This window comes from Thalassophryne amazonica, chromosome 14 (assembly GCF_902500255.1).
Source record: "Thalassophryne amazonica chromosome 14, fThaAma1.1, whole genome shotgun sequence".
Classification (NCBI taxonomy): Eukaryota; Metazoa; Chordata; class Actinopteri; order Batrachoidiformes; family Batrachoididae; genus Thalassophryne; species Thalassophryne amazonica.
Window position 1 is genome coordinate 57,261,761 of NC_047116.1, and position 14,756 is coordinate 57,276,516.

Here is a 14,756-nt window from a genome sequence, read left to right on the forward strand (position 1 = left end):
CCTTACAATATAAGGCGCCTTGGGGCAACTGTTTGTTGTGATTTGGCGCTATATAAAAAAAATTTGATTGATTGAATTGACGTGAATGACTCATTACCATGAACAAAAGACTGAAACTGCTTTGACCTGAGTACCCCATTGTAAACAGGGGATAAAGCGTGTCTCAGACCCCCTCCCCGGTTAGGGCTGGGTTTCAAACGTTTCACAAAGAATGCCTCCTTGACCCCTCTCTCAAACCATTTCTTCTCTCTGGCTAATATTTTAACTTCCTTGTCCTCAAACGTGTGGTTAGTGTCTTTAAGGTGGAGATGAACTGCAGACTGAGGTCCACTGGCGCCCTCTCTGCGGTGCTGGTATAGCCTTTTGTGTAAAGGTTGCTTAGTCTCACCTATGTAGTGTTCGTTACAGTTTTCCTGACATCTGATAGAATACACTACATTGCTCTGTTTGTAACTAGGGATCCTGTCCTTAGGGTGAACTAATATCTGTCTCAAGGTGTTAACCAGTTTAAAGTAAACTGGGATTTTGTGCTGTCTGAAGATCCTCTGTAGTTTTTCCCCTACTCCTGCTAAATAACGGAGAGACACTCCTCTTCTTCTTGTCTCCATCTCCTGTCTATCTGGTCTCTTTGTTCTCTGGGACTTCTGCACTTTGTCCAGGGACCATTGTGGGTACCCACATACTGTGAGAGCTTTCCGGACAAGTTGTTGTTCTTTAGCCCTTCCCTCTGCAGTTGTGGGCACCTGTAGGGCTCTGTGTTGAAGCGTCCTGATCATCCCGAGCTTGTGTTCAAGGGGGTGGTTTGAGCCAAAGAGCAGATACTGGTCAGTGTGAGTTGGTTTTCTGTAAACCCCTGTCTGGAGCTGCCTGTTCTCTCCAATTGTAACATCACAGTCCAAGAAGGCTAAATGGTTGTTTCTGGCATCCTCACGTGTGAACGTGATATTGGCGTCCACCAAGTTGATGTGTTCTGTAAAGTCCTCAACTTCCTGTTGCTTGATTGTAACCCATGTGTCATCAACATATCTGAACCAGTGACTGGGAGAGATGCCCGTGAAAGATGTCAAGGCTGTCTTCTCCACTCGCTCCATGTACAGATTGGCCACAATGGGGGATACCGGAGACTCCATTGCACAGCCATGAATCTGCCTGTAGTAGACCAATATCTGCTCTACATTTACATTTTCTGTAAACCCTATAAACTTCATTTCACTTCTCAAATATCACTGTTTGTCTGCTATATGATATATTTAACTGAAATTGCTGATCCAAACAATCAATGATTTATAAAGGAAAATCATGGAAATTATCAGGGGTGCGCAAACTTTTACATACAACTGTACATGTCAGATTGCACCATTTCCCTTCACTTTTTACAAAGTTTAACTGCATACCTCCACACACCCCTAGGTGGACACACGATTGCACAGCTTTGAATTCAGAATCTGAATAAGATTCAACAATGCAGTGTTTGGGACAGACTAAATAACCAGAGAATTCAGACTGGACTTGGGCTCATGTTGAAAGACTTGAGAATTGGACCTGAGCTCGCCCTTCATAGGCTTGAGACCCAATTTGGACTCAAGTTCAAAGACTTGAGACTTGACTTGGACATACAAAAAAATGACTTCAAATTTCAAAATTTCAAATTTATTAATTTATATAGCGCCAATTCACGATGAAATTGTCTCAAGGTGCTTCACACAACATAAAACAACAACAAAAAAAAACTGAATAAAAAATTTAAAACACAATAAAAAGACGACCATAAAAGAAGACAAGAATAAAAACACATCATAAAACTAATGATAAAACAAGGAAAACAAATGAGTCTTTAAACGTGACTTAAAAATCTCCACAGTATCAGACTGCCGAATGTGTGCCAGGAGATTGTTCCACAGAGCTGGGGCACGGTAGGAGAAAGCTCTGTGACCGGCAGACTTTTTATTCACCCTGGGAACACACAGAAGTCATGCACCCTGAGAACACAGGGCCTGAGCTGGTACATAGGAGTTTACCAGGTCAGCCAGATAGGGAGGTGCAAATCCATGAACAATTTTATAAACTAATAACAGCACTTTACAGGACTTCTCAACATCTCTGCCTTTTGGCTGCTCCCACTCACCACAGGGAATCCTCTATGGATCCACATCTTGATATTATTTTATTTTGTTTTATTTTTACATTGGTTGCCCTTCCTGAAACAACTCCAATTCTACAAGGCAAATGGGCATGGGTGAACTTGAACCCAGCACCTTCTTGCTGTGACTCAAGAGTGCAAATCACTGTTCCACCAAAATATGATAACAAGTATTCTGCAAGCTCAGAAATATAAATAATGTACAAACATCACAGATTTCAACAGAAGAAAACTTCCAAATGTAACACTTTTGATGAAAAATGATTTTGTATTTGTAGACAATAGTTTGACACAAAATCCTCATACTTCAACATTCCAAACGCTTCCATTACCTGAAGTATCCAATAATGAGGATGGCCACGAGCAGAGAGCTGAAGGACACAGCATAACCAATGGTATACATAACATACAGCCGCTCAAAAAAGTCTTGCTAGGGGAAAAAAAAGAAGAAATATTAACATGTGGAGAGAAAGCATCCAAATATTAAAGGCAAGTGTAACCAGGCAATAAAGGAAAATACAGTCATGACTTCCTTCTGATAACTACAATCACAAGAAGTCTCTTCATTACATTACTGACACTTTAGGAGAAACATTTCTATGTGTTTGTGTTTGGTAGAGGGGGCACCAGACAATTTTGTTTGCAGGTGCTGTAGGGATGCTAACCACATCATTGAAGGTGCACACGCATGTTTGTCTGTGTTAAAATGTAATATTGACCTGAAAGTCGATGAACAATGTTATCTCAATGCAACACTCTTGATCAAAATAAGGGACAACTGAGCCTTTGACAGCAGTTGCGGACAAGTTGTCTACAGCTGTGAATGAAGTAACAGTATAAAGTAACTGTAAAATGTAATTGTAAAAAGTAACTAATAAAGTAACTTTTCAAAGTAATTGTGGCAACACTGTTTACATTATATCAATAATATAAATGAGCATAAAGAGACAAAAACAACAAAATGTAAATAAAGACAGAATACAATGATTTGAAAATCCTTTTCAACCTATATTCAATTGAATACACCACAAAGACAAGATATTTAATGTTCAAACAGATAGACTTTGTTTTTGTGCAAATATTTGCTCATTTTGAAATGGATGCCTGCAACACATTTCAAAAAAGTTGGGACGGGGCAACAAAAGACTGGGAAAGTTGATGAATGCTCAAAGAACATGCCCGTGACCTTCGATCCCTCAAAAAACCGACATCATTATGTAAAGCATCTTACCGCATGGGCTCAGAAACACTTCAGAAAACCATTGTCAGTTAACACAGTTCGTCGCTACATCTACAAGTGCAACTTAAAACTCTGCCGTGCAAAGTGAAAGACATACATCAACAACATCCAGAAATACCGCCTCCTTCTCTCAGCCCAAGCTCATTTGAAATGGATAGATGCAAAGTGAAAAAGTGTGCTGTGGTCTGATGCGTCCACATTTCAGATTGTTCTTAGAAATCATGGACGTTGCATCCTCCAGACAAAAGAGGAAAAAGACCATGCAGATTGTTACCAGCACAAAGTTTAAAAGCCAGCATCTGTGATGGTATGGGGGTGTGTTAGTGCCCATGGCATGGGCAACTTATACATCTGTGATGGCACCATCAGTGCTGAAAGGTATATCCAGGTTTTGGAGCAACACATGCTGCCATTCAAGCCACGTCTTTTTCAAGGATGTCCCTGCTTATTTCAGCAAGACAATGCTAAGCCACATTCTGAACGTGTTGCAACAGCGTGGCTTCAGAGTAAAAGAGTGCGGGTACTAGACTGGCCTGCCTGCGGTCCAGACCTGTCACCCATTGAAAATGTGTGGCGCATTGTGAAGCGCAAAATACAACAACGGAGACCCCGAATGGTTGAACAGCAAGAATGGGAAAGAATTCCACCTACAAAGCTTCAACAATTAGTGTGCTCAGTTCTCAAATGCTTATTGAGTGTTGTTAGAAGGAAAGGTGATGTAACACAGTGGTAAACATACCACTGTCCCAGCTTTTTTGAAATGTATTGCAGGCATCCATTTCAAAATGAGCAAATATTTGCACACAAACAATAAAGTTTATCAGTTTGAACATTAAATATCTTGTCTTTGTGGTGTATTCAATTGAATATAGGTTGAAGAGGATTTGCAAATCACTGTATTCTGTTTTTATTTACATTTTACACAACATTCCAACTTCATTGGAATTAAGGTTGTACACACAGGTTTTCCTCCCTGACTCTATTTTGACAGGCCATGGGCAGGATACGCTTCTTGTCAAGAAATGAAGAGTGTTTTGGTCTCAAAGATGGTATTCCTCTCAAAACATTGTCTCCATTGAAAAGCGGCATTTCATCTCCATCAATAGCCTGTCTATGATAGGAAAGAAAGAGTGTATCTTTCTATCTTCCAAAGTATATGTGCACTTTCTAAAAGGACCTCCTTTACAAACCCCCCAAGGTGTCAAGCTGTTTGAACCAACTTTCTTTTACATGGAATCTGAGGATAAAGTCTTAATTTTGAGCACAGATCCTCAGTGTGCTTCCTCCATGCGCTTTTCTGATAGGCACGATGACAGACTCTGCAAGATCATCTGCTGCTCCAAAGTCAAAATTAGCGACTGTAACTGATCTGACATTAACTTAGTCGTTTGAAATACATCTTCAAAAAGTATGAGATGCAAGACAAACTTCTCATCCATCGCTGTACTAACTGCTATCGCCTCCATCTTCTGCTGGGCGTTTGACTGTCCAATGATGTCATGCAGGGTAGCTTGGATTGCTCAGAGAGTTTGTTGTCAGCCCAGATGGTATTATACTGGCATGCCCACCTAGTGCCTGAAAACATCTTAAGTTCTATGCACTTTGCTTTTGGCTCAATCTCTTTGTTTTTTTCAAAAAGAGTTTGTGTATGACTGACCTAGAACAAAACCTGTACAGTATGTGTAGTGTTTCAAAAACCTTGTGACATTATGTACACAATCCACTAACACTAAATTCAGCCTATGTGCATGACTGTCTGTAGACTGCATGTGGTCCCTCCTTCCTGGCACCCCACTGTTACATCCTGACATAACCAATGCACCATCCTTGGTTCATTGGTTCAACCACTTAGCCTTGGTTCACTGATTAGCATCACTTTGAGCAGATGGGATGAGTTCATCAGTGAAATCACTTGCTGGAGGCAGTGGTTGCAAGGAAAACCTGCACCCCCTCAACCCTTTCTGGAACAGTTTGGACACCACTGAACTAAACGATCCACCTCTGCACTTGTATTCACTGTAATCAAGCCAGCAAAAACTTTGCGCACGAGCTGAAGAGGAGGGTAGGGTCAAATGTTACATGAGTGCAGCACCATTGGTTGGTGTTAATGACGTGCATACGTGTATATTTTGTCTATTGATTTTTTAATTCATAAAGTGTTGTTTTTCTGGATCTGAATTATATAACTAACTTAAATAAAGTGAAATAAAAAGTTAATTGAAACACATTTTTTGGGCGGGGGATGCTATGGGGGTTCTTTGACAATCTCAGGGATAGCTGGAGTGCCTCCCCCCCCCGGCCTCGCCAAGGGTGTTTGAAGCAGAAAATGATAGAGTGCACTACATATCATTCCTGACATCTGATCAAAATCTGATTTGGTTTTCTCGCTGTGCCAAATTATCAATTAGGCACAACAATCACCTGCACTATAGGACATGACAGATCTGTTTGTCTGATGTTGTGCATTTAGTTAATTAAAGCAGGGGACAGAGATTAGGTCTGAGATTGCATGCAGAAACCTTTCATTGTAAAGTTTTCAACAACAAATGACAAATCCTGACAAACTAGAGAATGAAAGGCTTCGGCACAGTGCCTGTTCTGTTTGACAGAACGTCTTAAATATCACACACCCAGCGGGTAAAATAAGTATTGAACATGTCACTATTTTTCTCAGTAAATATACAGCGCATCCGGAAAGTTTTCACAACATTTCACTTTTTCCACATTTTGTTATGTTACAGCCTTATTCCAGAATAGATTAAATTCATTTTTTGCTCAAAATTTAACATACAATACCCCATAATGACAATGTGGAAAAAAGCTTTAAGATATTTATTTAATTGATTAAAAATTAAACTGTGGGACCGTATATGTAGACAGGTCTGTGCCTTTCCAAATCATGTCCAATCAACTAAATTTACCCCAAGTGGACTCCAATTAAACTGGAGAAACATCTCAAGGATGATCATCACCCCTGAACTCAATTTTGAGCATCATAGCAAAGGCTGTGAATACTTGCGTACATGTGATTTCTTAGGGTTTTTATTTGTAATAAATTTGCCAAAAAAAAAAAACTTTTTCCACATTGTCATTATGACGTATTGTGTGTAGACGTTTGAGGATAAACTGTAATAGCCCTCACGCAACTCTTTCATTAATTTTCTGCTGCTTTTGTGAATCACGGTGGCACCAGACTAAGCAGCACAAGAGCCCTCATGCAACTCATTCAACAAATTGTTCAGTCCGACACAAGGTTACCTATAATGTTCATCTGACTTCGCCTCTTGAAGTACATCGGAGGCAGTAACCAGTCGGCTCACACATCGACAGACCTGAGAGATTTTCGGCTTTGCTGCTGGGTTATGATCTGTGTTCATGTTCACCCATAGTCATAATCCTGAATTATGCTGCTGCTTAAATATTTAAAAGCGGTACTCACTCTGCCTTCGTCATCAATGGGCTGCAGGAAGTGAAGGCACTCTGTGTAGTTAGTCCATGTTTTGTTCCAGTGGTCCACATATACCCAAGAACCATTGATATCACACTTCCGATAAGCATGTCCTGTAACCACATATCATCTCAGTATTTCATTTAGTCCATGCACCTGGAGACACTGTTGACCTAAATGTTTCCACAAAATGTGACAAAACAACACCTCTAATATCAGCCTCAGTTTACCACAGCGCTTCTCAGTTCCAAAACAGCTGCTACAGAGTAAAATCACCAGTGTAAAACTAAGACTGACAGTGTTGAATTAACACTGCCACTGTACATATGGTCCTACTCTAGTCAGAGTGAGACCATATGTTCACTGTCAGTGTTAATTTAACACTGGCATAGGTGCCAACCTGACTCCAGAAAGGGCAAAGAAGGTGCAGGTTCTTTGTAACCACTAACTCCACCAGGTGATTTCATTGATGAACTCATCCCGTCTGCATCTACTGTAATCAGTGAACTCACCTGGTGGAGTTGGTGGTTACAAAGAAACTTGCACCCTCTTTGCCCTTTCTGGAGTTATGTTGACACCTATGAAATTAACTCAAAGTGGGTTCACTCTAATTTAAGCGTATGCACAAAAGGCAGCATTAATGGAGCTCCAAACCTGGGATTCACCATCGCAACCACTCAAACAAAAGTTTAGTGCAGACTCGTTAGCAGACTTTTAATGAGCCTTTCATTGAATTCAGGTGTGTTTGAGCAGGGAGATAACTAAGAGTGTCAGGAAGGTGGCTCTCGAGGACCGAACTTGGCCACCCGTGGTTTAGTGTAACACTGTCACAGCTGCAACATGAGAAGTGCCGTTGGAGAAAGTCACCTCTCAAGTCAATGTGTATGTTTGATTTTATTGAATATTAAAGGATTATTAACCCTCTGGAGTTGATCGACGTGCCTCCACGTCAAAAGTCACATGACCTAATTAAGCGGAATAGCACACAGTCTGCTCCACTCTGTCTGTTTGAATGCATGTTGAACGTGTGGAATTCAACCTTCACACCACTATTTAAATTTTGTTAATAGGGCAAGTATAACTTGAATTATGATTAATAATTTATGCAAATTTTTGTTGGGGGGGATAATATTCTCATATTTGCTGCACATTTTACAGACACCCGGAGCAAAAATGACTTTTCCTCATTCAGCTGCAGGAGAGAGAGGGGTGGGAAGAAAAATACTCTCTCATCTTCAGCAGGAGAGAGGGGTGTTACCATTGGTGGAAAACTCAGGAGCTAACCAATCACAATCACCAGCTCCACGTGGGTTTGATGACAACCCACAGACCCCACGTGTGTGTGTGAGTGTGTGCGCACGCGCGTTTTGTGAATGCGATTTTCTTCCATCACTCTGTGTCTGCGACAAAAAACAAGTAAAAAAAATACACAAATTTTTCTTTATCACTGGTGTAAAATATATTACCTAATAATCAATGATCCCCAATCCACGTAATTTGGTTGCTGAGTGAAATGAAATTAAGGTTTCATGCGGAGCGAAAAGCAGATGACAATCAGTTTTGAAAGTTATTTTTACCATGCTTGGAGTGTGTTTTAGTGTGTGTGGTGGAGTGTTCTAGCGTGTGTGGTTAGTGTTTGGTGTAGTTATTTTATTTATTTAGTGTGTCAAAATAATCAGGCATCTTGGAACAACGCATCAAGTCTCTTTTTTGAACTGGATGAAGATGATCGAAGTGCGGAGCGAGTCATCAAAGTCTGATGATGAAATGGATTTATTGTTCTGGTCTGGATGAACGGCAGCAGGCGGATTCACCGATCTGTGAGCACAGATCTGCCCAGTGGATCGGACCATGCGCGTCTCTTTCCATTTTCTCCAGGACCTAGTGCTGCAGAACTCTGCCCCAGCGCAGAGTCCTGGAACACAGAGCAGGCTCCAGGCACAGAGAACACAGGACTTCAGGTACACCCCCCCCCCCCCAAGTCATAAACACCTTTTTCTATTGATTTGTTTTTGTTTTTTTTTTGGCCACTAACATAGTCAGGACAGTCTGTACCAACACCAATAAAAATGCTACAAAACAAAGAATTAGGGAGAAATACACATGGGTATCGAGGTGGAATATCTACAAATTTGTGGGTTTCTGATGTGCATTGGACAGGAACATTGGACAGGAATTGTTTTTCTCAGTGGCACAAATATCATTTGTGTTGCATCTTATTGCATGTAAATAGCCACAAAAAAATACGTGAAGCATTTCCTGCATTTAAATGTGAATTGTTGTATATAACTTTGTTTATTCTACATTTTTACATATATTTTTGAAATTTACAATTAATATTTGCATTTGAGTTATAAAAATGGTTTGTGAAACATTTTTCTGGTTTTCACACTAACAAAAACTTTTTTCTGATTCAAATTTTAATTTGGGGGTGAATTTAGGATCACTGTTTTAATGCAGTATGTCAGAATGAAAGAAAACAGTAAAGTCACACAGGTGAGGTTGTGCTGAAAAAATGACACCAAACAAGGCAAAGTAAACAGTTTTTCAAGGTAAATTATGAAGGCAAAACCAAGACTCCAGAGAGTTAACTGAGTGTGAGGTCTGTACTGGAAAATATCTGACCAAGGTGCAAGTATAGACCAAGCATTAGAGAGGTCCATGCAAAACACACTGAGGTCTGATATTCCTGTACAGATGGTTGCAATGTTTCTGTGTAGGCTCTCAGTTGTCCAGGTGGTTTCCATAGTAGAGAAGCTTGAATCTTCGACTGGACTGGGTTGCTTGACGCGAGGACGTTTCGCTTCAAATCGCAGACGCTTCCTCAGCTAAAATTCTTGCTCTGGTGGTCTGACTTCTGTCTTGACTCTTGTAGAGAAGAAATTCTTGTAGAGAAGAAATTCTGTCTCTGTGAGACAGGAAGCTATTAACTTGTAAATTTATTCGCAGACTAGCAGCTCCCTACTTAGCTGACCTAATTAAATCCTATGTACCGTCCCGGGCTCTGCATTCTCAGGGCGCAGGACTGCTTTGTATCCCTAAGGTGAATACAAAGTCTGCGGGCCACAAAGCCTACTCTTATTGTGCACCTGTTTTGTGGAATGATCTTCCTGTGGATATAAAACAGTCTGATTCTCGAGAGACATACAAGTCCAGACTTAAGATGCATTTATTCTCCCTTTCGTACGGCTAGCGTACCAGCATAGCATGGCACCATGCTTCCGCATCCTTTTAAATTTATTTTATTAGTAACGGAACAGGTCTCGGCCTCAACGTTATCTAAATTCTGGGTCTGTTAGTGAAGCTTAGGGCTAGTGGCTGGTGAGCACCTTAGTGTTTTCTCTGTTTTCTGGTTGATTTACTGCTGATGAATTATACCTTAGGTGTAGTTTTTCCGGGAGACTGATTCTGCTCTTTTTCTCTCTGTTCGAGGTACGGCTAGCAGGATGGCTACTGAACACAGGATTCCGGACTGACAGACTGCACACTGCAGTCTTCATTTGAAATGGACATTGCCACGGGAACAGACCTACTGATGGCATGAGGACTGCTGGATGACCCCTGCCTGTAGCATAACTGCCTGCATGGACTTCTCATCAAATACATATTCTTTTGTTATTATGTTATGTTGTTTTGATTTCCTGTTTTCTGTTTCTTCACTTTTGTACAGCTTTGTAAAAATCTTGTAACTGTTAGAAAACAGTTTCTTGCCCAAAGCCATAACCACATTGAACTCTAGCATGCACTGATCCTCCTTGTGCAATCTTAACCAAGTGCAATAACCCAATCACCCATGGACAATATACATTTCTGTGCAATATATTTATATACTAAGCCACACCTTGCATTAGTATCAATTGTATATATATTTTTCCTTACATTGTTGAATTGTTCTCTATATCTTGTTTTTTATATATATTCTTGCACTATTTTATCTTTTTTTTTTTTTTGCACTATTTTATTTTTATTGTATTTTATTGCACTGCAACTGGATGGCCCTAATCTCGTACCAATGTATGATGACAATAAAAGGCATTCTGATTCTGATTAATTATTTTACCACATTTTAATTGATTTAAAGAAAATAATGCAGGGATCACAGTGGTCAAGCTACCCAATAATGGCAGTAAAGTTAGTGATCGTTTGAAGGAGCCCAGCAGTAAAAGTTGGTCGGATGGCTAGTTTTCTAATATGCCATATAGGGAAAAAAATGTTGTCAGTTTGCTGTAAGTGTCTGATCTGGCCTGAAATAGATACCATGGCACTTTTCCTCCTGTCTGATCCTTAGAGCTGTTCATGTTATATATAGTGAAAAAATATAAATTGTGAGAGACTTGTTGTTTTTGTTCCACTTTGGGGTTTTATAGGTGCAGACCAAATTTGAACTGAATCAGATAAGATTTAGATTTCCCCCAGAGTGACACATTTTCCTCTCCCTCTGCTGGCAAGGCAATGTCACCCGAATGGGAGAAGACTCTGATGCCATTATTTTTCTTTTACAGGTACATATGATGGCTTCTAATGGCCCTCCCAGAGGAGAACATTACTTTAAGTCGTCTCCCCCCTTTTGCTTGTTAGGGTAAAATTGTTGCTTTGTCGGGGACCCCTAAACAATGTCTGATTACAATAAAATTTGGCACAGATCTTTTATTTTATTAGTGGAACAAGAACAACATGTGGCCCTAAAGATTTTGTAATATTTGACATTTTAAACAGGTCTACTGGTCCTGTCTTTGTGCATTTGCATGTTCTCCCTGTGTTTGCATGAGTTCCCTCTGGGTGGTCTGGAGGGAACCGACAGTTAGGTGAACTAGAAACTTTAAATTGAGTGTAGGTGCAGTTGTGAATGAGTTTGTCTGTCTACGGTACATGTGGCTCTGTGATAGACTGATGCCCTGTGCTCCCTGGCTTCTGCCTTGTGACTGCTGGAGTAGCACCCCCCGAAATCTGTGTCCCCAAATTGAAGTATAGAAAATGACTGTATGATGGTGTTGGGTCTAACATGATTAAAAAAAAAATGCAAAAATGGCCAATTCAACTTTTTTTTAAACATCACAAAATTGCAGAATTGCACGTTTTGGGGAAGTGGTATTGTTATGTGGGCCACTGAAGAGGAGGTACTGCTGGCCCACCACCACCAGATGGCGCCCTGCTTGAAGTGCGGGCTTCAAGCACGAGAGGGCGTCATAGCAACCGGGAGTGACAGCTGTCACTCGTCATCAGCACCAGCTGTCACTCATCCACATCACATCACCATCACCATAAAGGCCGGACTGCCACTCCACCTTCCCGCCGAGAAATCAGCTACCTTAGAGGTAATATTCTCTGCTGTGTCTGAACTTAACACTGACTTATAGTCCGAACTTCTTTGCAGCCGTTTTCCTGTAAGTGTTGCCTTATCTGTGGGATTGGCGTTTGGTGTGATCAGCGATGGCTTCGCTTCACACCCCAACCAGATAAGTGGTTAGACAGGAGCTGCACATGTGTGTGATTGGAGGTGGAGGTGCTCCCTCCCAAAGGAACACAGACTGTGGGATTACTGAGTGTGCGTACTCACACTCATCTGTGCTGTTTTTGTTGTCTGCCAGCAGTGCCAGGTCTGACAGTTGGAGACGGTGGCCACCTGGGGACCCAGGACTTGGCAGCTCTGGTGTACTTCAGATCCGTTGGCGGTGAGGGCCGTGTGGGATCCGGCTCGGTTCTGGACGGGCGTCTCCTATCCTCAAGCCTGCCCACATGTCACTCAACGTGTAATTGACTGTAGTTCCAAACTTGTTATTGTCTGTATTCCATTGTGCACAATTTACAACATTAAATTGTTACTGTTTGGCTTTTCCATTGCCGTTCATTTACGCCCCCTGTTGTGGGTCCGTGTTCCTACACTTTCACAACAGGATTTCTCGGCCAGCATCATGGATCCCGAGGGGTGTCAACCATCGCTTGAACAGCCAATGGAACAGCGAGGTGCACAGGCGCCAGCAGGAGGCGTGTTAGGTGAGCTGCAGCACATCTTAACCGCTTTTACTGCTCGGTTGGACTTAGTTACCGACCAGAGCATTGTTCTCAATCGAAGGATGGAGGCTCTCACCGCCCAGGTGGAAGCGCATGCTCAGGGCGCTGCTGCAGCGCCTCCTCCTGCTGACCGAATGCCAGAAACAGACATTCCACTGGTCATTCAACGAACCCCCCCCCACCTTCCCCTGAAGCATACATAAGCCCTCCGGAGCCGTACGGAGGCTGTGTCGAGACGTGCGCGGACTTCTTGATGCAGTGCTCGCTCGTCTTTTCACAGCGTCCCGTCATGTATGCGTCAGACGCTAGCCGGATTGGCTTACATTATAAATTTGCTTCGAGGAGAGGCACGCGCCTGGGCTACGGCGCTCTGGGAGCAGAATTCACGGCTCCTAACGACATATGCTGGGTTTGTGAGGGAGTTCCGACAGGTGTTCGACCACCCTCATAGAGGCGAGACCACTTCAAGCGTGCTGCTTCGATAGGACAGGGGTGTCGGAGCACAGCGAAGTATGCAGTCGACTTCCGCATCGCCGCAGCGCGAGCCGGCTGGAATGCTGTTGCGCTCCGTGCCGCCTTCGTAAACGGACTGTCTCTGGTCCTTAAGGAGCACCTGGTGGCGAAGGACAAGCCGCGGGATTTAGACGGGCTTATCGACCTGGTTATACGGTTAGACAACCGATTAACAGAACACCGACGGGAGCGAGACGAAGGGCGTGGTCAGGCACAAGCCATCCTTCTTCCTCCCGGGTCTGAAAGGGAGCCGTCTTCCCCACGCTCCACAGCCAGGGCAGTCCACATGACGACAGCTCCCCCTGCTGACGTTGTTAGAGAGACGAGCAGGGCCAAAAGGCGATCAGATCAGAGACAAAGGAGGCTGGTCAGTGGGGAGTGTTTTCTCTGCAGCTCAACCGAGCACACACAAAAAAAATGCCCCAAACGGTCAATACAGCAGCACTCGTCCCTAGAGACTGGGCTAAGGGTGGGTCACAATACCCACGCGGGGAGACCCTGAAAATCTGCACGCATCCCAGTCACGATCCTGAGTGGGGATCTAACCCTTCACACCCCAGCACTGGTGGACACGGTGTTGGAGGGGAATCTGCTGGATAGCAGATGGGCAAAGGAGGTTGGGCTCCCTCTAGTGGCCTTACCGTCACCATTGTCGGTGCGGGCACTAGATGGCACCCTTCTTCCACTAATCACACACCAGACACAGCCAGTGACATTGGTTGCGTCTGGAAATCACAGGGAGGAGATTGTGTTTTATGTAGCACCTTCTACCTCCCGAGTGATTTTGGGTTTTCCATGGGTGTTAAAACACAATCCCCGGATTGACTGGCCGTCTGGGGTTGTGGTTCAGTGGAGCGAAACATGCCACCGGGAGTGTTTAGGATCCTTGGTTCCACCCGGTGTGACAGCTAAGGAGGAGGTTTTAGTCCCCCCCAATCTGGCGGCTGTGCCAGCCGAGTACCATGACCTTGCTGACGTCTTCAGCAAGGATCTGGCACTCACGCTGCCCCCGCACCGTCCGTACGATTGTGCCATTGATTTGATACCGGGCGCTGAGTACCCGTCCAGCAGGCTGTACAACCTCTCACGTCCGGAACGCGAATCAATGGAGACCTACATCTGGGACTCATTAGCTGCCGGGTTGATCCGGAACTCCACCTCCCTGATGGGTGCTGGTTTCTTTTTTGTGGGCAAGAAGGATGGCGGACTCCGTCCATGCATTGATTACAGAGGGCTGAACGAGATCACGGTTCGCAATCGATACCCGTTACCTCTGTTGGATTCAGTGTTCACGCCCTTGCATGGAGCCCAAATTTTCACTAAACTGGATCTCAGGAATGCTTATCACCGGGTTCGGATCCGGGAGGGAGACGAGTGGAAGACGGCATTTAACACCCCGTTAG

The 14,756-nt window shown here is 43.1% G+C and overlaps 1 protein-coding gene across 1 annotated transcript in view; it reads right to left on the reverse strand.

Moving 5' to 3' along the window:
• Positions 1 to 14,756, reverse strand: part of pth2ra (parathyroid hormone 2 receptor a) — a 408,052-nt gene that overhangs the window by 190,875 nt on the left and 202,421 nt on the right. The window contains exons 4-5 of the mRNA XM_034186779.1: positions 6,820 to 6,941; positions 2,473 to 2,570 (exon numbers count right to left, since the gene is read on the reverse strand). Of these exons, the coding sequence (XP_034042670.1) occupies positions 2,473 to 2,570; positions 6,820 to 6,941 (220 nt within the window). The remainder of the gene's footprint in view (positions 1 to 2,472; positions 2,571 to 6,819; positions 6,942 to 14,756) is intronic.